The sequence below is a fragment of the Vipera ursinii genome (genome assembly GCF_947247035.1).
Source record: "Vipera ursinii genome assembly, chromosome: 1".
Taxonomy (NCBI): Eukaryota; Metazoa; Chordata; class Lepidosauria; order Squamata; family Viperidae; genus Vipera; species Vipera ursinii.
Genome location: NC_139512.1, coordinates 237,970,703 through 237,995,095, shown reverse-complemented (window position 1 = coordinate 237,995,095; position 24,393 = coordinate 237,970,703). Strand labels below are relative to the sequence as shown.

Genomic DNA, 24,393 nt, shown 5'->3' with positions numbered 1-24,393 from the left:
GGAGCCAATGTGTTTGTTCATCATTCCCCCTTCTCCATTGTAGAATAATTATTTTAGGTGACTCAATATTAATTATATTGGAATAAATTGCAATTTATATAGCTACTATATACACACACACATATTTGTATTCAAAATTATTCATAATACATACCAAAAGAAAAAAATAGTATTTTTTTCACATCTATCCATCTCTCAATAAAACTCATATAGCTATAAATACGTCTAAACTGCAACAAGGATTACACACTTGATTTATAAACAATATGATAGTCTAATTATTAAACCTTGCAGGTATCTAATAGTCACAATGAAGAATGTGATAAATTCTTCATTGTGGAAATGTATTTAGTGCTTTCCAACAGAAAATAGTTCAGAACCTTTTCCTGAAAGCTGCTGAATGAGAAAATATAATCTATAAATAACAGTTCCTAATCATGAAGACCATTCAGAGAGCTAAAATTTAATTTCACAGCTAATTTTTAGTATCAGAGCTAATCTGCTTTATTCAAAGGGAAATATTATAAATGTTGCTCAAATTTTAGCCACCCAAAAACCAAACTGGCCATCATTAAACTGCCAAACACCCAAGCAAGCAATAACTGACACCAATAAAAAAAATAAAAAATTAACACCTTTGTTTCAGAGCTTCATTCTCATTCAGTGGAGAATTTTTGGTTGCTGCTGGCCTCTTCCTTAGCAAAAGCTGGTCAATTTCTTCCTTCAATTTCTATTTCTGTTGCATTCAAAAGTGTACCCAGGCGCCATAAATAAATACAGAACAAGGGAAACTCGTCAGAGAGATGGAGGAAAGCTTGATCAATGTCCTGCAAAACCTTTTTCTTCTCTCTTACTTCATAACAAAGACTGGTTTTGTTGTTTTGCTCCCTGTGTGTTTCCAGAAGCTGTTCCAAAATGTTACACAGAAAGAAAATATTTTCATACTGCACATTATATTTGGCTTGAATCTGGAATGGGAAAAAAGATAAATAGCAGCATCAGTATGAAATAATGTATACGACAGCTTGAAAGAAGAAGATATATGATTATTTTGTACATGCATTATTTTATTTATTTAATTTATATGCTGTCTCATCTCACTGTCAAGTAATTCAATGGAGTGGGAAGCGCTCTTCTTCCTAGTCCACTAACTATCACAGTGGGGAATGCCCCCATCGGGACCCCAGGCCAATTGGCAGAGCCAGGTTTTGAGGCTCTTTCAGAGGGTGGGGAAGGATCTCACCTCAAGGGATATAATGTTCCAGAGAGTTGGAACCAAGGCAAAAAAAGGTATTCTCCTGAATCCCGTCAGCTGGAATTATATTGTGTAACACTTGATGATACATTATTAATAAGTCCTTTGGGAGAGGGGCGGTATATAAATCCAAATAATAAATAAATAAATAATAGTATGTACAGAATGCGCTGAAAAATCCTATGCGAAGTAATGGTTAGTCTATTGATGTTTTAATTTATGATGGGTCATTCATCAATCTACTACTAGTTAGTATTAATAGTGCATTGTTAGTACTGCTGCAATCAATGATAATAAGCAAATGCAGATTGAAAATAATCCCTAGAAAAATTTACGTTGTAGATACAATGCATTCATTAAACAAGAAAACAAAATCACTGCTTCACAGGAGACAAGTCACCAGATTTTCTTTGTTTCTAATAGATCAATGAAAATGACTGGACATATCAACTTAAAGTAGTAGTAATATGAGGAAACCATGAATATCTTGACGGATTATGTATACATTTTTCAGCCTTCATTTCATCATGTTTTTTATTAATGTAAATGTATTGTTTTACTGAATGGTGTCAAAGTTTGCTTCTCTTGAATAGCAATGAAGCAAATACTTCGAATACAGTTTTCACTTTCTATAAAGACAGCCTAATGGGCTGAAAATGGAGTGGAATGATATCTGACTCCAACTGACAAATGACGCCCCGCCACCCAGGGACCTCATGCCACAGTTAAATAAAAGGTGACGGTGTAGAACCTGGATGCAATCTCTTCCCTAATGCCAAAATTGAATGAATTCAACCACAAAGAAAGATAAACCAACCAAATACCAAGTTCCCCAATCATTGCAGGTAATCCCGCAGGATACCATGGTGGATGGTACGGAAATCCTCTCAAAATAACCAGAATGGTTGCAATACCCATATTTTAGCTCTACCAAAAGCCATAAACAAGTGCAACTGATGTCTGAGCGTAAAAACCTCATTGAAAAGGATGCATATAATCAGCCCAGTCCAAGGCCTCAGTAATAACAGCCCCACCATCTTCTGGATAAAAACCATCCAATATAGTTAGGGCTAGAGAAATATTCTTGAGGAGGGGGCATAACACCACTCCTTTAAAAAAGCAGGGACCATCCCCTCCTCCTATAAAACACATTTTACAGCATGGCCCAACTGCATGTCTTCCCCTGGGCTGACTTCACAAACAGGAAGGACATGGATGCAATAAACAGGTGGGTGGATTAGCAGTCTTGAGGACTCTGCTTATCTTCCTAGGAGTTAGCAGGTTTTAACTTATTTTTATTTATTCATTTGTTAAATTTAAATTTGCCACTTATGGCTCTGTAGATATTCTTAAGACTCATCTTTCTCTAGCAGAGTACCATAGGAGTCACTGAAAAAGATCTGCTGGAAAGCTACCTGAAGAAGTGATTTTAAGCAGAAAACAACTACTTTTTTGCCATTCTTATCACCACAATATAAACCCTAACATGGGGGTCTTATTTGAGACCCTTATACTCCTTATCTCTGTTATAGAAATTTTTTTATTTGAAACAGTTCATTGCCCTCTGTTGATACGAAACTGCGGTTTTTTCCTATACTCATTGCAATTTAATTCTCATAGATTAGCAGACATTTTTCCTTGAGCCTTTTGTCCTTGAAGCTGGGTGGCTCTTGGTTATTGATATAACCGTCATCTCTTCCCTGAAACTATGGCTTTCAATTTAACTTAAATCTCTGGTAGAGAAAGGCATGGCTACCCACCTTTCCATAACAAAGAAGATTGAATACTTAAGTATAAAAGATGATAGTGTGAAGTAAACTGATATGGAATTTACTCCAAATAGAATAATAGGATAACCTATTATAGGTTATATAGGATAACCAAATAGGATAACCAGAATATCTTGTAGTTCCTGAATAAAAAATCTGTTGTAAGGTTTACCAGCCTATATAACTATTGTTTCATAATAAAACATGGAAACTATAAAACAAATATAATTTAAAAACAAAATACACATTAATAAGTTCTCTTTATTTATAATTACATTGCCAGGCACTATTTATTTGTTAAAATTTGCTGGTTTAAATAAAACATTGGAAACCATTTTAAAATGAAACAAAGTTCATACAATTTTACATGTATTATCCATTTGTGGAGAACAATTAACCTACTTTTTGACACGAGTTTGAATTACACAGCAATAATATTACAGGAAAGGCATATATAGCAAACCCATATATTTGTAGTTGAACGTTTGGAGTGTATTCAAGAATGCTGAAAGGAAGGTATGATTAATCAGCCCATTGAACAGATAGAAATGAAAACAGTCCTGTGAAAATTAATATTTAAGCTTCCTGTCCTCCTGATATTTTTTTATTAAAAGATTCCAGGTGGTTGAAAGTAGATTAAAGTTCTAATTCCAATTGTTAGTGAACAAAAAGCCTGACACAAAGTTTCTGCTAATCATGCAAAATCTCTGCTTACTTGAAAAACTACTTATGCATATATTAAGGTAAACTGGTAATTTCTAACTGGGTTCATCCCAAGGTAGCTATTTCAGGAATAGGTAAGGCTTCTTGGCCTTTTGGCTAAGATCAAGTGTAGGAATAGGTAAGGCTTTTCAAAAGCCATTTTGTGACTGCATCCATAACTTAATTCTCAAAATTCCAAATATGTGTATCAGTCTAAAAAGGTTGGCAACTCCTTTTATTAAATTTTATTGGCTGCTGTGAAAGATTACATTAACTATGTGCCCTTTATTTTGAACTATTATAGCATTTCAAATATTTTGTTATTTGTTATGTCTGTCAAGAATAATTGATTTTTCCACCCTAAGAAGACTCTTATTTATAGCAAAACAAAATTTGCAAATTCCATCTTTCTCAATCAAATTCTTATGTAATCCTCCCCACCCCAAAAGAGGAACTTACTGTATATGCATCTCTCAGTAAGAATTGCATTAAATAATGCAATTTAGTAAGAATGGTAGTTCAAGGTTGGATGGTGATGACATGCCAGGTCCTTATCATAGGTGGACAAAAAGACCAAATCCAGTCTAAATGTCTGGCTGTGTGGCCAACCATAATAATAATACTCCAAGAATCATATGATCTAACCACCCAAGCCTATTTTTTGATTATCTGGGATTTCTTTAACTATCAGTTTTTTCTCCAGCACTTTGTGCTTCACATTGTTTATCTAAAACATTTAAAGCTTAACTTCATTTTTAGCACTTCCACCATTATTAAATATTAATCTAATATCAAGTAACTTGTTTTTCTTGTGATTGAAGGTATTGAACCACCATATTCCTTACCACCATTGTTCAAAAGCATCGGTATTTCTTCAGCCTTACTGATGGTTCAGCTTTCACAGCATATACTGGAAAAACCATAGTCTTGACAATATAAACTTTTGAAGAAAGGGATGATACTCTTTTCTTCCATTTACAGAGCATGCTGCCAATTCTCCAGGATTTTCTCAAAGAAAATGCATTAAAATTTGATCAGAGCTTGCTTGTTCCTTCAGTACTCTATCTTGCATTTTATGTGGCCATGAAGATTTCAACTCATTCACTGAAACGGGTATATTGCATACATGCCAAATTTTCATTCTGGAACATTGTTGCTATTTATAGTTGTCTGATAGACCGTAAATTATAATGTTGAAGAAGACTGAGGCAAAGTAGAGGTTAGGTAGATTTGCCTTTTCTTTGTTAGTATTTTTCTCTCTTAGCTGAGGAGCTAATATTTATTTTATTTATTTATTTTAATCCCATTTATATCCCACCCTTCTCCGAAGACTCAGGGCGGCTTACAATCTAAGCACAAATCAAATGTGCTTAGCAATAGCCTTCATTCTAATGTATATGCCTGCTTATTAGGGCTTTCGCCCCCCCCCAAGCGGCATTATTACAAAGTCAGCTTAATTGCCCCCAACAATCTGGGTCCTCATTTTACCTACCTCGGAAGGATGGAAGGCTGAGTCAACCTTGAGCCTGGTGGGATGCGAACCTGCACTAATTGCAGGCAGCTGGTGTTACTTAAGGAGGCATTAGTCCACTGCTCCACCAAGCCTATATTTTCTTCTTGCGCCATTTATTTTGAACTTACCTAAAGAAGTTTTACCTTTCCTTCATTACCCTCATATCATTTGGAACATTAACTTTCTAGACCTGCTCTCTACAGTTTCAGGCTACTTCTTTGGTGACTTGACTTTCTTTTCATGTTCTGTGTATGTCTACTTTTGTTTTCAGATCTTTAAGAAACATTTTGTGCATGTACACTGGCTTCTTCTGCTGTCCTCCATTTTTTCTCATTTAGATACCTGCAATTATGCTTTTATTGTATCTTTTTAAAGGAAAATTAGTCTTAAGCTTTTTTTCTCATTAGTTTCTTCCCAAATTCCATTTATTATTTCTCTTAGTTTATTAAAATCTACTTTTCTGAAGTCCAAGATCTGCATTTAACTAGATTCAGCTTTAGTTTCCTTTAAAATTTCTAATTCAAACTGTTGAACATCACATTTACAGTACAGCACTGGGATACATCAGCTAACAACTTGTTAAAATTAAACCTGCCCATTTAGTTCCAATACACTTGAGATTGCCTGCCTATGGTTCTCTCCTGCTGGTAGCTTCCATTTTATGCAACATTTCCCCCTTGGAAGTAAAGAGAATCCCCTACTGTACAAATACAGGATTCTAAAAACAAAGCAGCACGATCCCAGTGGCCATTTGATCCTGAAGGACACATTGGGTATAGTCATTTTTATTATTCTTTATTATCCATACTTTTAAAACTTATTTTAAATTTGTTGTACTTGGAGTCCTTATGGATTTGGGCAGGCTATACATACTGCAAAAGATATATTAGAGGTAGTCGTTGACTTATGTCCAATTGCTTAACAACCTTTCAAAATTATGACAGACTCCTCAAAGCTACTTATGACCCATTTTCAGAGTTATAATGGCTGCACACATATCCCATGGTCATGTGATTGCATTTTGGTTTCTTGGTAATTGGTTCACCTTTACGGCCATTTTCAGTGTCCCATGGTTAGAATGACTACAATTTGGAACATTTTTGCAGGTTACTGGCATTTACAGTACTTCTAGTTTCTTTTTTAAAAAAAAAGCATTTTATTAATTTTCTAATTTTACAATCATAAATACTTAATAAACAACGTGTTGTCTGGGTCCATTGGTAATTCAGTGTGCATATTAACTATCTCAGTTAGAGGACCTGCTTCTTTGGTTCTCTCTTCTTCTGGTGGTATACATTTTTCCACACTGGGCAAATACAATTCTTGTTACTGTTAATACATATACAATCAAATATACAGTAGACATCTTCATCACATTTTTCTGGTATTATACATAATATCAATAATGTCAGTTTATAATATCTTTTCTAGCCTAAACATATCTCAATTGCATTTACACTTAAAATCTGTTTGTTCCTGTGTTTCCTGCTTTTCTTTTTAAATTTTAATTTCACATCAATGTTTAAAATATTTCTATTGCTTATAATTTTCTTATAATATATTATATTTGGGTAACCAAAAGCTTCCCTTATTCAAACCCTTTTAGAATTTTCATATTTCCCATCTCATAACAAAATATAATATTCTAGTTAGAAATCCTATCCTTCTAGTTATAATAATACTTTTATTTCTAACAGTTATCTATTTTCTTAACCATATTCAAACATCTATTTAACAATATAATATCCCGTCTCTATTGCTTATAGTTTTCTCATAGTAAATTATATTTGGGTGACCAAAAGTTTCCCTTATTCAGACCCTCTTGGCATTTTCATATTTCCCTTCTCATACTAAAATATAGTATTCTAGCTGTATTTCCTATCTTTCTAGATATAGTAATACTTTTTATTTCTAACAATTATCTATTCTCTTAGCCATGTTCACATTTATTTAATAATATAATGTCCTATCTAATGGGTCAAAACCTCTATTTTCTTCAGTCTTACTCTGGCTTTCTTCCTTTGCCAACTAACTTTCCAAATCAATGCATTTCAGTCCTCAAGTAGTTCTTCCCCTATTTTTGTGTATATTGTTTGAAGTAAGAAAGACAATTTGATTAAAGTATTTTGGAAGAACACTTAACCCATTTATATTCATTAAACAGCCTCCCTCCTTCTCCAATTTTCCACAATTCTCCTGACTGGTTTATCTTCCGTTCAATCAGCTCTTCTTCCTTATCCTCAAATGTGTTCTGAGATCTTGACAAGTAAGATATCTTTTCCATTTCTGGTATTATCACTGCATCTTCTAATTCTTCCTTTGTTTGAGTCTGTCTGTTAATTCCTTCCTTTGGGTCCTCCATCTTTGGATCTGCTTCCTCTAATTTTCCTTCTATTTTGTCCATTACTGGTTCCTTCTTTGTAATCATTTTCTGAATTTGTAAGTTTAGATGAGAAAGTTGTTCTTTTATCTCCTTTGTGTTATTTTTAGTCTCATCATGAGCTAAGACAATTGTCTCTTGTATTGATTTCAACATAGAAAGAATTTCTTCCTGAGATTCATCAATGTTTTCTTGTTTATTTATTTATTTATTTATTTATTTATTTATTAGTTTTTATAAACCGCCCTTCTCCCGAGGGACTCGGGGCGGTGTACAGAGGAAGGAAGGTATACAGATGAACAATAAAAAGTAATAAAAACAATAGTGAAAACAAACTGGGACCCCAATTAACGCTATCATGCCAGGCCGGACTGCTGGAACAGGAAAGTTTTTAAGTCGCGACGGAAGGTACGGAGGTCGGGGGCCATCCGGATTTTGGTTGGTAAGCTGTTCCAGAGGGCCGGCGCACCCACTGAGAATGCCCTCCCCCTGGGGGCCACCAGCCGACATTCCTTGAGCGGTGGCACCCTGAGGAGGCCCTCTCTGTGGGAACGCACAGGACGGTGGGGTGCTGACATCGGCAGAAGGTGCTCCCGTAGGTAGTCCGGACCCATGCCATGTAGGGCTTTGTATGTCATTGTTAGCACCTTGAACTTCACTCGGAAGGCAACCGGAAGCCAGTGCAGCGCACGGAGGAGAGGTGTGATATGGGAGTATCGGGAGGCTCCCAAGAGTGTCCGTGCCGCCGCACTTTGCACCAGCTGAAGCTTCCGAGTGGATCTCAAGGGCAGCCCCATGTAGAGAGCGTTACAATAGTCTAGGCGAGAGGTCACAAGGGCATGGGTGACTGTACGTAAGGAATCCAGGTCTAGATAAGGCCGTAGTTGGCGAACTAGTCGAACCCGGGAGAAGGCCCCCTTGGTCACAGCTCCTATGTGGTCTTCTAGGGAGAGCTGCGAGTCTAGGAGGACACCCAGGTTGCGGGCCCTATCAACAGGGGGTAGTAACATGTCCCCGATGTTAAGCAATGGGACATTCTGAATATCCTGGTTTGCCGGAACGTACAGCCATTCAGTCTTGTCCGGGTTCAGTTGAAGCCTGTTCCTCCCCATCCATTCCCGGACCGCTTTCAGGCAGCGGGACATCACGTCTAGGGCATCACTGATATTGTTTGGAGTTGAGATAAAAAGCTGGGTGTCATCAGCATACTGATGGAACCCTACTCCAAAACTGCGAATGATCTCACCCAGCGGTTTCATGTAGATGTTGAACAGGAGAGGCGAGAGGACCGACCCCTGAGGGACTCCGCAAGCGAGAGGCCTCGGGGTCGACCTCTGTCCCCCTGTCAGCACCGACTGCGAGCGACCCTGGAGAAAGGAGGAGAACCAACGCAGAACCGTGCCTCCCACTCCCAGTCCCCTGAGGCGTCGCAGCAAGATACCAGTTTTGGAGACAAATGTTAGAGATGGTTTTTTTACAATTTAAAACTAAGTGTGGAACATCCATTTTGTTTTTGCATGTGGTCTTTATAGTCCAATCTATTTTGAGATTTAAAAAGTTTCAGTCAATTGTCATTTGAACTCCAAATTATCCAGCCAGCCTATCAGTCTATCCTTAGGCTTCCCTTAAACAAATATAAGCAAAGTCCAGGTTTTTCTGTACAATGAAAAACATATCCTTTCTGTCCAGTGAGAAAAGAAACAATTAAAAGTTATTCATCAATCAAAAGTTTATAATCCAAAGTGTCCCATCATCTCGATCAGTCATGCTTGTTTCGTCTACAGGGAATAGTTCCACGACACAGCTATAAAATAGTATTTATATTGATAATCCAAGCAGGCCAATTTCAAAATTGTTTATTGTCTCTGCCATGCAGATAAGCAGCCCAAGAGGTTTTTTTTCCTTCTCCAGCTGCAGTCTTCAAAAATGAAAGTTTCCAAGGACACCCAGTCTTATCCAAGTCTGGGCTTCAGGCCAAATTTCCTTTAAGCATGATAAATTCTAGTGGCGTCTTTTGCCACTAGATGTCATTAACGCCTTCTTCCAGCTTTAAACTTATATTGCAAGCTTTTCAAGTCTCTTTTCTAAAAAAAGTCTCAAAAGGACTTTTAGTCCCCAAATTTCAAGGGTATATATATCTATATTGATTCCAAATCAATCTTATAATTTTCTATTTCCCCCAAGCAGTTAGTTCGCCGCTTTTTTTCCTGAGGGAATGGGGTGGAAATTCCCTTTCCTTCTCTCATTGAGGAGGATTTTTTGCTTTTTCCAGGAAAAATTCTTAAAGTTATAAAGAGAGGATAGAGTCTCACCCAGTTTCATCCACGTTGCTCAAAAGTTGCTTGTTAGTGCTTATTTCCTTTGGTTGTCAGCAGCTTCTGACTGGATACACGAATGAAGCCAGTCTTTTCCCCGCCGGTTTGGAGGGCTTCCTCAGATCAAACGGAAGGGCCACCACCCTTCCGTGATCAATGAGGGTCCCCTCCTTCTTTATCACCTCTTTTTCACCAGTGGGGCGAAATTGAACGTGAAAGATGGAGCCCCGTCTTCTTGTGTCCATTACGCCACGATGTCAAACCGGAAGTCTCAGTATTTCTGGTTTCTTACTTATCCACCTTTTCTTCATTGACTTTTCAAAGTTTAACTAGAATTATTTGATACTCTTAAAATAGAGATATAACAGCTATGTTTGCCTGATGAACTTACATGAACTTATAATTTGTAAAGCCAAACACCAAAGCTTTAGACTGTGGTCTATAACCAATCCTAAGCCATTTTTAGATCTATACAGACTATAAAGGACCATTTATGTCCATTCTTGCATCCTCTTGTTTCTCTGGGACTTGTTCATAAGGTGTTTTTAATGAACAGTGTCTACCTAATTTTGAATGAAGCAAAAGAGTATTTAAAAATAATTTTATACTTTCATTTAAGTCTAGATTTAGAATTTATAATAGATTTATAGTTTAAAATTACCAATACAAGCAAATTTAAAAAATATAAAAAGAATATATATATTCTATATAAAAGAATATATACAAAGTTAAGATTATTTGCTTGCTAAAACTCATAGATATGAAAGAGTTTATTTTAACATAATTATTTCTTCTATCAAGAGCTTAATATTTGAGCTGCATTTTTTCATTGAAATGGTGAAGTATAAATGTCAAACCAAGTCAAATTTAATTTAGTTGTCCAACCATAAGCCATAACATTCAGAGTGGAAGAATAGAGGATCAATAGTTTATCATACATACAGCATTCCACTTAAACTTTAAAATACCATTTATACTGACCACACATTGGATTCTAATGTAAACATACACATTTCCCAAAGTTGCTTAAACCATAATTATATAAAATTTAAACATTATGCATATTAATTCTGATTTCCATAAAATAACTAATTATTTATTTAGATATATTGTACATTCAGAATCTTTTATTAAATGTATATTCATAAGTTCTGTTCAGGGAAAATGTAATTACATATATTAATTTGACTTGGACTTTGAGACAAAGTTTAATATTTTGGGAGCCCATTTTCTTTTGAATTGCACACTTATTCCATGAAAAATGACAGGGGAGGACTAAAGAAATGGATTATCTTTGTTGTTCTTATTGCTGAGAGATAGTCTTTCAACACTGGAAATACAATTTTACTCAGTGCTTTGAAGATCTAATGCTACTTGTAATTCAGGAACAGTTTGCTTATAGACATAGATCTTTGTATGGACAAAACATGCATACATACAATAATCCTTCAAAAGCTACATGGGTTTAGATGGGGAAGGGTACCATGTCCAACTCAAAATGGCTGTGTATATTAGACCACCAAAATCTGGGAATATTCCATCTTTAACCTTGTTCAGGGAATGAAAAAAAGTGCTTTAGATTATTGTGTCATACCTGTGTTCATCATTGTGAAACAGTAGAGCAACAGTATCCCCAATATTACTGCAATAAAAAATCCACCTCCCACTAATACTAAATTTTGTCTTTATGTGGCATTTTAAAGAGGAAAAAAATCTGGAAAAATAAAAAATTTGCCAGAAAAAGCCTATCTGATCTGATGCATGTAAAAATATCAAATTATCATTTTCTTTAGCGAGTACTCACAAATAAGAATTTGGTGAAATACAAGTCATTAAAATCCAAAACCAATGTTAACAACCAAATATAGTAAGGTACTCATAACTCAAGCTCACATTACAGAGTGAATTAGATTTATTGCATAATCCTACCATGTGTACTTAGCAGTATTTCACAGAATATTGTTCGAAGTTCAAAGATACACTGACAGTCTATATCTGATTTTTGTTAGAACAGTAAGGAATTCACTTATTGATTCTATCAATTTTTCAGCATGTTATACTTAAAGGTAATTTGCATTATCATACCCAATTTTCTAATAAACTTTTCTACTTAGTTATTCCTAATATGAGCTATGTTTAATATATTATGTTCCCTGTATGAATAGTTTCTCTCTAAATGTTGCGTTATTTGAATTGTTAAATAAATGACTATGCTAGAGAACTCATTGCATGAGAACTGCATTACTTCCATCTTCACTGTGACAGTCAGTAGTGACTGTTCACACCATTTCAATCTAGTGAATTGTGCAATAGATTTTTTTTAATATTTCCCAGTTAAATGTGTGCACAATTTCACTTACTAGATTCAGATTCATATAAAATATATTTATATATTGCCTTTAAACACATGACTTTCAAAGAAATTCACAATTACATACATACAAAACACAATCTCTAGCAATATATTATCAAAGCAATTGCCTAACAGATGCACATTAAAAAAAATCACTGCAAAAATAATTCCTTATGGACAGAACAAGCTTTGATCTAGGAGGCATTCCAAGAAGAATAACTTTTTAAACAGCTGCTGATCAAAGCAGGTCTTCAGTTCCAAGTTCTTGTACAAATTATGAGAGTACAGGAAGTTCTTATTATTAGTTTAGCAACCGTTCAAAGACAATGACAAAGACCATGACAAAAGTCAAAGACAAAGCTACTGCTAAGCTTGTAAGCCGCCCTGAGTCTTCGGAGAAGGGCGGGATATAAATGGAATTAAAATAAAAAAATAAAATAAAATGCTGAAAAAAATAACTTTATGGCCAATTTATACTCATTTACAACCTTCAGAGTTCCCTTGGTCACCTGATTGCCGTTACAGACAGTACATACCGTGTTTCCCTGAAAATAAGATCCACCTAGAAAATAAGCCCTAGCCGGATTTTTGGGGTGCACCTAATATAAGCCCTAGCCCCAAAATAAGCCTGGGCAGGTGGGTGTGGCCAGCACAAGAGGAGGTGAGTGCACGGAAGCCAACGGTGTCTGGCAGCAGCCGCAACCCGCTGACCCCTTGCCACAGTGCATGTAAGTCCAAGTGCAAAGGCAGAGGTGGGGGGGAGGCAGGCAATCCAGATGCTTCATTCACTTTTTGCCCGGGGGGAGACTAGAAACTTCGTCTTACTTGCAAATGGGGCACTTGGAAACGGAGTGTTTCACTCCGTTTCCAAGCACCCCATTTGCAAGCAGACAAAGCTTCCAGTCTCCGTTATCTCTCCGTCCAGGCAAAAAGTGTTTGGGCACCTATGAGGTGCTTGAAAATGGAATAAATCACTCATTTTCTAAGAGCCCCATAGTCGCCCAAATACTTTTTCCCCAGAGAGAGACTGGAAGCTTTGTCTTTTTGCAAATGGGGTGCCGCTGCCTCCCAAGCTCCACCCTTGTCCACTGCCCAGGATTTTCATGCGTGTCAGCTGGCTTAGGAAGCAGTGGTAGGATGCAGCCCAGGCTGGCCCAGCAGCAGCAGCAGCAACAACAGCAGAATCACCCCAGGACAGCCTCACTGGCACCAGGTGTAGGCTATTTAACCCTAAGTGCTCAGACCAGAGCCTCGGGCTGGTAAGGAGGCGGAGGCTCCAGACATGGATGGCGGCTGCTAAAGCAGGCCAAGAGACGAGTGGCACACTCCACCATACCACTGCTTCCGCAGTGCCTGTCTCTGATTCTCCAGTCTGGGCATTTAGGATTATATAGCACACATCTGGCACTGGCCAGGCTGTCCCAGGGGGATTCTGCTTTTGCTCGTAACAGCGGTACCGGCGCACCTCGTGGCCTCTTGCCCAGTTGCAGCCATGAGCAGCCAGACATTGGGACAGAGTTGGCGGGTGGCTGCAAAATAAGACATCCCCAAAAATAAGCCTTAATGGTTTTTTGATCCAATATATACAGTATATATATTGGATCAAATACTTTAGCCACCTAATGAGAAGGAAGGACTCACTGGAGAAGAGCCTAATGCTGGGAAAGGTTGAGGGCAAGAGAAGAAAGGGACGACAGAGAATGAGATGGCTGGATGGAGTCACTGAAGCAGTAGGCGTGAGCTTAAATGGACTCCAGAAGATGGTAGAGGACAGGAAGGCCTGGAGGAACGTTGTCCACAGGGTCACGATGGGTCGGACACGACTTCGCAGCTAACAACAACAATACAGTATATAAAACTGGGCCTTATTTGTGGGGAAACACGGTATTGTCTTGTACCTGACCTGTTTTTTATCTCCTCTTTTTCTCCCCCCTAACAAGGAGATTGGAGAAGAGATTTCAAAAGAGTAAGCTATTTGCTCTTCCCCACACTGAAAATAAAACCACAGTTGGGCTGGCTGTGAAAAACATCAGGCATATGAAATTACGCACAAGAATCACTTTTTTTCCTCTCCCACCTTGCAGAATAGAGAGATTGAAGAAAAAGATTTTAAGAGAGTAAACTGTTCTGTAGTATGCCTATGGCTCCCAGTCCTAGGCTGCTGATGCAATCACATTGTTTTCAATGTGTACAATGTGTACAAAATAGTAAGCAAGTATTTGAGCCTTGCAAAGGGAGGGGGAATGGTTAGGTTCCAACAAAAGCTGAAAAGTATGAAATTCAATAGTCTTGTCTCTTTCCAACTGGAAAGTACTATCATGTGATTTCCCACTTAGCAACCACTCTTCTTTGTGATGGAGTTGCCTGGTCCAATTGAGGTCATCAAGCATTGCTATACCTGTAGCCTATTTCAGAATAAAATAAAAAATGACAACTTTGTCACAAATCAGAGTCAGTGACCAATTCATATAAGGTTGCAGTGTTTCTGCAAAGAAACTGTTGAAAATTTGTTATAGCTCACAGGCTCCATTAAGAGAGAAACTACATAGTCTATAAGTAAGCCTTTCTCAATTTCTCTGAACCTCTATATTTTTTTAAAAAATATGAAAATTTCACAATATAATTCATTTCTAAGTTACACAATCCATGTTTTACAATGTTTTCAATGGCAAAGCAGAAGGCGGCAGCCAAGACTGAGTATGTAAAAATTCACACTTCCACCAAACATACTACTCTGAAGATTACTGTATCAGTTTTACTTCAAAGCTGAAAAGTTAACAGCAGTATAGCATGTATTTACTCCAGAAGATGGTAGAGGACAGGAAGGCCTGGAGCAGGGGTGTCAAACTCAATTTCATTGAGGGCCGCATCAGCATTGCGGTTGCCCTCAGGGGGCCAGGTGGGTGTGGCCTGGGTGGGCATGGCCTACTGGGCAGGCGTGGCTAAAGTGTGTATGGCCTACTGGGTGGGCATGGCCAGCTCTACATCGTTCGCATCAAGGGTGCATATGGGGGCCTGGGCAGGAGTGGGACAGATCTGAGGGTCTCTGGCAGGAGGAGGGTCTCTGGGCCAGGGCCAAGGCAGTGGGGGCCGTTCCCTCACTGTTTCCAGGATGGCTTTGCGGGCCGCATGAAACCACTTCACGGGCCGGATCTGGCCCCCGGGCCTTGTGTTTGACATGTCTGGCCTGGAGGAACGTTGTCCATGGGGTCGCGATGGGTCGGACACAACTTCACAACTAACAACAACAAATAGTATGTAAACAGTATGTAAATAGAGCAGAAGCTTGCTCACAGAGTTTTCTTTGAAATAGAGCAAACACAAGAATCGTCCAATGCCAATCCAGGGTTGTTAGCCAGTCAAGAGATCAGAAGTTCAAGGTTTCTTTCACAAATAGGAACATCACACAAAAGCCAGCAAAAACATGGTCATAACTGCTTTGGCAGCTAAGACTGCAGCCAGCTGTGATTAATCAAGATATTTACTTCCTTGACAAGAGTCCCACTCCTCTACTCCCTACTCATCAGGGAACAGGATGGGAGGCCTTACATCAGGGGTGTCAAACTAGAGCCCCTTGGGCTGGATGCATCACGTGCAGGCCATGCCCACCCCGGCTCCGCAATGGCAAAAAAACGTCATGATATGTCACAATGTCACATGATGCAATCAAGTTTGACACCTGTGCCTTACATCATTCTCATCTGATTTCTCCAGCTGCTAAAGTGGTTCCTATGGTTAATTAGCCTCATGGGATTCCTGGCCTTGTCTCTTCTGAAGCTGGCATTCCACAGGCTCAGCTATTGCAGCTTCTTCAGGCTCATATTCTGAATCTGAGTCCTGCGCCTGGGCCACGACACCCACTACTGCAAGAGTTAGTAGTGAATGGTACATGAAGTCCAAAAATAATTGTTTTTTAATCACAATCTCTCATGGAACTCTAGATTCTGTGGAGCCCCAGTTAAGAAAGAATGATGTACAGAATTGTGATAGAAACATATTTCATTGAGGATACCAAATACTTAGCACATATCAAAATCAGAACTATGGTTGAAGATGATAAAAGTTTTATTTCTCTCTGTAACCTGATATAGGACAATGGCCTGTGCTCTCTGATAATTACTTGCAACCTTTCCAACTCATGTGACTAGGCTAGGCAGACAGCTATTTAATTCAATTTTATTGCAGAAAAAAGGACGGTAATTAAATCAGTTTTCCAAAAATAACACATGGATAGATTAGACCAGCATGCTATTCTAGAGAGGGCTGTTAAATATATATATTTTCCTTTCATAATTTGATACTTAAAACATTACTGGTCCTTTTTCAGGCTCACACCTGTGCCCAAGATGTTTTGTTGGGAAGAAGGAAACAGAAGCACTATAATTATTTAGCTGACCCAAATTAATGCTTTCTTATTGACAATTAGATCCAAATATGGAAACCTCAACAGTTTCTTTTATACCCTCACACCTGGGAATGTGTCAGTGCATTGTAGCTTGTTAACTAAATTGTGCTACATCCATGCTGGCACTTTAACTCTTGAATGGTTCCCTTCAGACCCATGAGCTGGTCAGCAAATTTGAACTTGTTGAATGCACGTTTTTGTTTTTAAATCATCTCTTGTATTTGAGAAACCTATAATGTTGGAACCCATCTTTGCTATGAGACTCTTACTATCTTTTTTAAAACACATTTGTCCATTCCATGTGGCTGACTAATAAATGCACAATAAATGTTTCTCAGATGCTCCAAACATCCTATTTCTAGCAATGTTGTGTTATTTATGCCTACCTCTTCATAACTGGTTCTTTATTGTAGTCTTGATTTAGTTTTGGTTACATTATTCAGGATCTTCCTTGTGATACTTCCAGCATTCGATATAGTGAAACACCTGCTTATACTTCAATGCTATGTCAACCTTTATATGCATAAACTGGCCTAAGTTTCTAAAATTCTTAAATTCATAATACTTTAAAGCAAGGGTCCCCAACCTGTGGGCCTCAACCCGGTAGTAGGCCATGGGCTGCTGGCCACCAGGCCATGGGACAGGCTGGCCAATGTGCACACGAGCGCACACACACTAGCACTTGTGCTAGTGCCATGGCCATGGGGCACAAAAATGGGACACCTCCCAGTGTGGTGCAAAATGGGCCACTGCTGCGCTTTGGGGCACAAAAACTGGATGCCGCTGTGCCTTAGGATGCAAAAACGGGCTGATGCCATGCCTTGGGGCACAAAACTAGGACATCGCCGTGTCGCAGGGTGCAAAAACGGACCAACACTGTGCCGTCACACTGTGCAAAAACAAGCTAACACCACGCCTAAGGGTGCAAAAATGGGATGCTGCCGCACCTTGGTGCGCAAGAACAGGCTGATGCTGTGCCCTGGGGTGCAGAAACAGGGTGCTGTGCACAAGAATGGGACAGAGCTAACAAGTATCATGCAAGCACTAGCCCCGTCCCATTTGTATCACGTGCATGCTTATGAGTCTATGCGCGCACATGCGTGCATGCATTAAATGCTTCCCCCTCCCTTTCCCTCCGGTCCGCCAACCAAGAAAGGTTGGTGACCTCTGCTTTAAAGAGTATGTGGACAGATATGTCAACACCTTGCAAGACTAAGAAAAACCTGATCCCTTCATACAAAATATATGTTAAAAATAACACCCCCTTCCATATTACAAAATCTCATTTCATATCACTGAGCCTTCCAATCATTTTCCCAAGTTGATATTAAACTTTTGAATCTTTTGCTCACTATGCTATCCACACATATTATGCGGTATAATGGAATAATTCAAGAATGAAAGACAAACATCCCAAGCCCGAAGCTACACCTTTTTTTATTCTTCAGTTGATTAGAATATTGCCAAAGACTACAAAGGAAACTTGCCTTAACGTAAAAAATATATATCATATAGTTTAGCACATCTCTTTTGCTTCCCAAGTAGGTGAACCAGTTGATAATACCATGTGACCTTTATTTCCAGTAAATCAAACACATGTGAAATACAATCCATTTATCCAAAGCAAAGGAAACGTTCTGTTGAATTTCTGAGATGTGATTTAGTTAGAAATTATTTTCTGTACCATTTCTGGCAATTACCTTTACAATGTAAAGTAAAAACCAAGGATGAAAAAGAAATGGATTTTTGTGGTACTATAACTCTAGATCTCCAGGGACAAAACGAAAATGACATCAACAAAACCTTACTCTTCAGCAACTGATTTATTAATCATCACTTTGCTACTTGTTTCTTTGTAGAAGTTAACATCGTATTCCAGAATAATTCGTAAATTCTGCATCTCTAGAAGAATAATTCAATGATAAATATATTGTTAAATTGTGGATATTCAACTGTGGTATAATTTTTCTTGACTGATTTGAATTGGAAAAAATCTAGAGACATTTACTGTTTCTAGTCAACTCACCCCTCTCAAACTCTTACCATGTTGATGTGATGATGAATTGAAAATACTGATTTCTGAACAAGATCTTTTTAAAATTGTTTCAACTGCAAAACATGTTGCGCAAATTATAAAATAGTTTTAATCCATATACTTACAAAGATTGATTTTGCTAAGAATATGACAGATTTGTCTTAGCTCCAGAAAATTAGTGTTTGCTCTAATTCTTATGAATGTAATAAACTACACTGTTTTCTGTAGAATTTCATGTAGGAACTCACTTTATTACTTAAAGTATTTACAATTTACTTTATTTCTGTGGATTTCTGGGCAAGGAACAAGAATAAGCCAAAATAAACCTGCATCAATAACAAATGCTGTGAATTCTACAGTATAATGCAATATAAAAAAGTAAGAATTAACTATGGTTCCTAATGACAGAAAAATTTGGATAAATAGCTAAATCTTCATTTGGCTCTGGAATGAAACTGGCAACTAGCCTTAGCATAGAGCATTATATTACTATTATGAACAGTATGTGTAGACATATTCCAAAAGGTAGCACTCCAAGGGGAAATACAGAAATATATACTGGAAGTCCTTGTTTAGTAACAATTGGAATTGGCACCTCAGTGATTAAGTGAGGCAATTGTTAAGTGAAAACCACATGACTTGCAATTTTATTTCAGCCTTCCTTTGCTTTATAGCAGACATGTCAAGCTCACGACGTCATGTGACATCGCGCAACGTATCGGGACGCTTTTGCCATTGCCAGCAATGGGGTGGGCGCAGCTTCCGCATGATGCACCTGACCCGTGGGCCAAAAGTTTGACACCCCTGCTTTATAGTGTTAGAACTATGCTGACTCAGGAATTCTGGGAGTTGAAGTCCATGAGTCATAAAAGAGCCGAGGTTGCCTACCCGTCCTAGATCTATCTGGCATCAGGGGGAGCTATCAACTGGATGGTCAGCCACCTGCACTAGAAGAAGCAAGAGAGGATCAGCTGTTGATGGTTAGCATTGATGAGCAGCAACAGACCACCTCTGAAAAGGAACAGTTGCTACTCCCACCCAATCCGTGGACACAAAGAGTGGAGTGTAGAGAAGCACAGAGAAGGTTGGTGAGACTACTTGCAAGGAAGCAGCCTCACCCCTCCTAACGGAAAAACACTGGGCTTGAGAGATTTAGCCAGATATAGGAAAAGGTGAGTTTGTTGGAGACAACACTCTCTTTTACTTCATGAACTGTGGACCTTGTTTGTAGATGCTGGACCTTGTTCTTGCCTTTTGGACTGCAGACCCTGCTGTGGACTTTGGGCTCTGCTGTCGCCTTGTGGAATTGCAGACCCTGCTCTTGTGGCTATCGGATCTTGTCCTTGGGATTGTGCTCTCGTGGATTGTGGGAGGTTGTCCTCGGAGAAATTGGGCCCAAACTTTACCAGCCTGACTACAGAAAGGTTAGGGGCTGTCAGGTTGCTTTGAGAAACAGCTTGACACAATACAGTTGTGCAATAAACATACCATACTAGCACCTGCTCCTATTTGTGTGACTCAGGTCAGAACACCGTGTAAGGGAATCCTGTCTAACTCATGGGTGTCAAACTTGCCACGTCATGTGACGTGTTGTGATGTATTGTGACATTTTTTGCATTGCCAGAGCTGGGGTGGGTGCGGCCTCCATGATGCAACTGGCCCACAGGCTGGCGGTTTGGCACCCTTACTAACTCATCCCTGACTGATAAAGCTCTAACAGCTATTTTCCCCCAGTTGTGTTTGCAAATCTCATTCTAAAACTTCAAATTTCTTAGAAATAAGAGGGAGTTTTGTTTTATTTAGAACCTTTTCATGTAAAAAGTTATCCTATATTTGGTTGTTTAGCTGACTTCCATGGGGAGAAAGATCCAGGGCCAGTACTGTGCTGTTTCTTTTTTACATATCATATAAGCCCACAGAAAATCTTGCTCTTTGCCTTTGTCTCACTCAGAATAGCATAACTTATGTTTAAAAAGAGTCCTAAAATATGTTAATATAATTAGTGATGGGAGGGTTGCGAAATGTGTATTACTAGGCTGATGTCTCAAGCTCCTCCTACACATTGAAAGGAATATGCTAGCAGCACTCTCTGTTTGCCTAGCTGGCAATGATTAGGGACTTCCCAATATTAAGGCAGCAGATAGCAGCAGGCTAATTAAGGTCACAGAGCTGAGGTTATTAATTTGAGGTTAGCATTTTTTAGAGAGGAGCTCTACTGCCAGAAGAAGCTCAGGAAGATATAGTTTAAGTCAGGGGTAGGCAACCTCGGCTCTTTTATGACTCATGGACTTCAACTCTCAGAATTCCTGAGTCAACTATGCTGACTGAGGAATTCTGGGAGTTGAAGTCCATGAATCATAAAAGAGCCGAGGTTGCCTACCCCTGGTTTAAGTAATCACTCCACTCTGGAAAAATGGGTCAAGCACAGGACAATGCATATTAACTGACTGTAATGCTGAACATGTAATTCAGAGATGCTGCAAAGATCATAAATTACATGCATTGGTCACCAAGTTAATTTTTCACCATCATAACTACGAATTGAGGCAGTCCCTAAGCAAGGATGGCCTGCAGATGAATTTGTAATATAAAGGATATGGATTTATCATATATAAATAGGGCTTAGATGAACTAATGACTGCCATTCTATTGAATACAAAACACCTAGGACCGTATTTTAATACTTTAGGTTGCTTTTTGGATGATAGAGGAGTGATCAGCTGTGTCTGAAATGTATATTGCCATTTCTAAAACACATTCTTATCCATTCCATAGGTGCCAGTTTCTCACAATCTGGAACAATAATACCTTCTTGTTTTCATTCCATTTAGTTACCTCCATCTAAATAAAATTCTTTTCCAGAGAATTTTGTATGATTTCTGCATATCAAAGAGATCCCATATTTCAACTAAAAAGACTGACAGCCTGATTGGCCTTCAGCATTTCCACTTTGTATAAAAGTAGTCCTTGACCTACAATCTTTGCTTAGTGACTGTTCAAAATAAAAATGGCATTTTCCGGTGGCGGCGCAGCGCCGAAGACAGCCTCTCCGGGCTGCCCGCGGCTCAGCTGAGTTATTTTCGCCCAAAACAGCGCCGATCAGCTGTTCGGGCGAATTTGAAGCCCCCTCCTCGGGAGAAGAGGAGGGGGTGAGCTCCCAGGTAGGGGTAGAGTTCTCCAGGGCCGCCTGAGCTTATGGCTTGGGCGGCTGAAGGATTGAACTCCCCCGTAGCCTGGGCTGCTCCCAGCTGGCCAGCGCCTCTGCTCCTGATTTCTTGGAGCAGAGCCAGGCGTCTGCGACCACCCCTGCCTGAAGGAATGACTATGGATTAAAGGAGCAGGCAGAGCGATACAAGAGGAAAAGGTGAAGAGGATTATTATATTTTACTCTCCAGCTTGATGGGCTTTTTTGGATTTTAAATCTGAAGTGAAAGTGCGTCACAATTGGTAAAAGATGGCGGCTAAACCACCCCCTAAAACTCTTCGGAGTGCTGGAACTTCTCCGGTGCAACAATCATTACTGCAGGCGCTGCATCCTCCTGATGTATTGACATCAAAGGACTTACAAGATGCTCTTGAAAAACACACCCAGGTAATTTTGGAATCAATTAATGATAGATTTGCACAGATGGAGGAGAAATTGGAGAAATTGGAGGAGAGAATGGAGGAGAGGATGGAACAGAAGTTCAGAGTGATGAAGGTAGACATCTTGTCTTCAGTGTGTAAAGTGGCTCGTTGTGTGGAAGAATTGGAGGAAAAGCTAGAAGATTTGACTCAAAAGAATGCTATATTAGAAGCAAAAGTATTGGAGAATGAAGATAAAATGGAAAAGGAACTGAGTCTTGCTCAATATTACCAGATGCAGTTTGCCATTAGAATTAGAGGCTTAAAGGAGAATATTAAGGAAGATCTAAAGCAGCTGGTTTCTGAGGCTTTCGAAGTAGTATTGAAACAGCCAGCATCTGAAATAAAAGGAGGCATGGATAAAGTGTTTCGTGTGAATTCATGGATTGCTGGACAGAGAAAGTTGCCTAGAGATGTGGTGGTATATTTTGCAAAAAGGGAAACTAGAGATGAAGTTATACGAGCTGCTTATGATACTAAAGTTGTGATTGCTAATCAAGAAGTTTTGGTCTTAAAAGAAATTCCTCCAAAGATTTTAAGGAGAAGGAAGGATTTTACATTTCTTGTGCAAGAGCTCAAGCAACGAGATATAAGGTTCAGATGGGAGATCCCAGTTGGGTTGATGGTGATGCACGAAGGTAAAAGGTACCGTCTGGTTACTGTGATGCAAGCGCGTGATTTCTACAATAATGTTTTAAATGCAACGCCATTAACACTTCTGGAAGCTGAAAAGGGATCTGGAGAAGGAGTGCATCAAGAGGCCGAAGATGGTCAGATAGAAGACAACGGTGTTGGAGGAGATCAAGATATAACCTCGTCGGATGATCCTATAGAACAGAGGGTGACGCGTGCTGCTGCAAAACGATCTAAGAAGAGAAAATAGCAGGATTTGCAGAAGTCTATGGAATTTCTACGACGTATTTATAGTCAAGTATGGGAGGTGGGAAAAGGTTTGGGTGTAGACGCAATATATTTTTATATGTGGTGGTTTTGTGGAAAGGGTGAGGTTTTTTGGATTAAAGTTTGGTGGAATATACAGAAGATTCTCAAATGGAGGTTAAAGTTTTGTTCGCAATCTTTTTTTTTGTTTGGAATAATTATAGATGTGGCACTGGAAGAGGAACGGCCGATTATAGAAGAGTTGACTTTAAAGTTTTCTGATTTGGTTGAGGTGGCGAAGATTTTGGTTAATTTGAAAGATTATCTGTAAGAACGTTATATCATGGAATGGACAAAATGGATGGAGTCTATTTAGGATAAGTATAGGGTTGAGAAGTATTATGTAGTATTTGAATAACTCTTTTTTCCTTTTTTTTCTTTTTCTTTTTCTCTTTCTATCTTGGGGTTTTTTTCCTTTTTTTGTTTTTAATATATATTTAATACTATTAAGGTTTGTTTTATCCTATATAAGCTAGAGAGTGTTTCTTTTTTTATTTTAGTTTTTTATATATATTTAATATTGCTAAGGTTTGTTTTATCCTATATAAGCTAGAGAGTGATGGATTTTAGAATTTATAGTTGTTAGTATATGGTTGTTTATGTTTGCTTTTTTTTATATATATACCTTGTATTTAGCTCTGGGAAGTCGGGGGGGGAGGGGGGGAGGGGGGGGAGGGAGGGGGGGGAGGAGGGAGGGGGGGAGGGGGGGAGGTAGGGGGGAGGAGGGAGGGGGAAGGGGGTTTTTTTAAAGGAAAATTGTATCTTAAAACTTTTCAATAAAAAAAATAATAATGGCATTGAAAAATATATTTATGACTGGTTTTCACACAACTGTTGCAGCATCCCCATGGTCACATGATCAAAATTCAGATACTTGACAACTGGCACAGATTTATGGACAGTTGCACTGTCCCGAGGTCGTGTGATCACCAACTGTAATCTTCCCAGCCAGCTACCCACAAGCAAAGTCAAGGTTCACTTAATTAATCTGGATTCACTTAATGATCCACTTAACAACTGCAGTGTTTCAGTTAACTGTGGCATGAAAGGTCACAGAATGGGGTAAAATTCACTTAACAACTGTCTTGCTTAGCAATTGAAAT

The 24,393-nt window shown here is 38.7% G+C and overlaps 1 protein-coding gene across 1 annotated transcript in view; it reads right to left on the bottom strand.

The window, feature by feature from the left end:
- Nucleotides 1-710: 710 nt before the first annotated feature.
- MEI4 (meiotic double-stranded break formation protein 4) overlaps nt 711-24,393 on the bottom strand; it is a gene marked incomplete at both ends in the record, with an annotated part of 97,791 nt that continues 74,108 nt past the window's right edge. The window contains one exon of the mRNA XM_083373020.1: nt 711-968. Coding sequence (XP_083229146.1) covers nt 711-968 — 258 coding nt within the window. The remainder of the gene's footprint in view (nt 969-24,393) is intronic.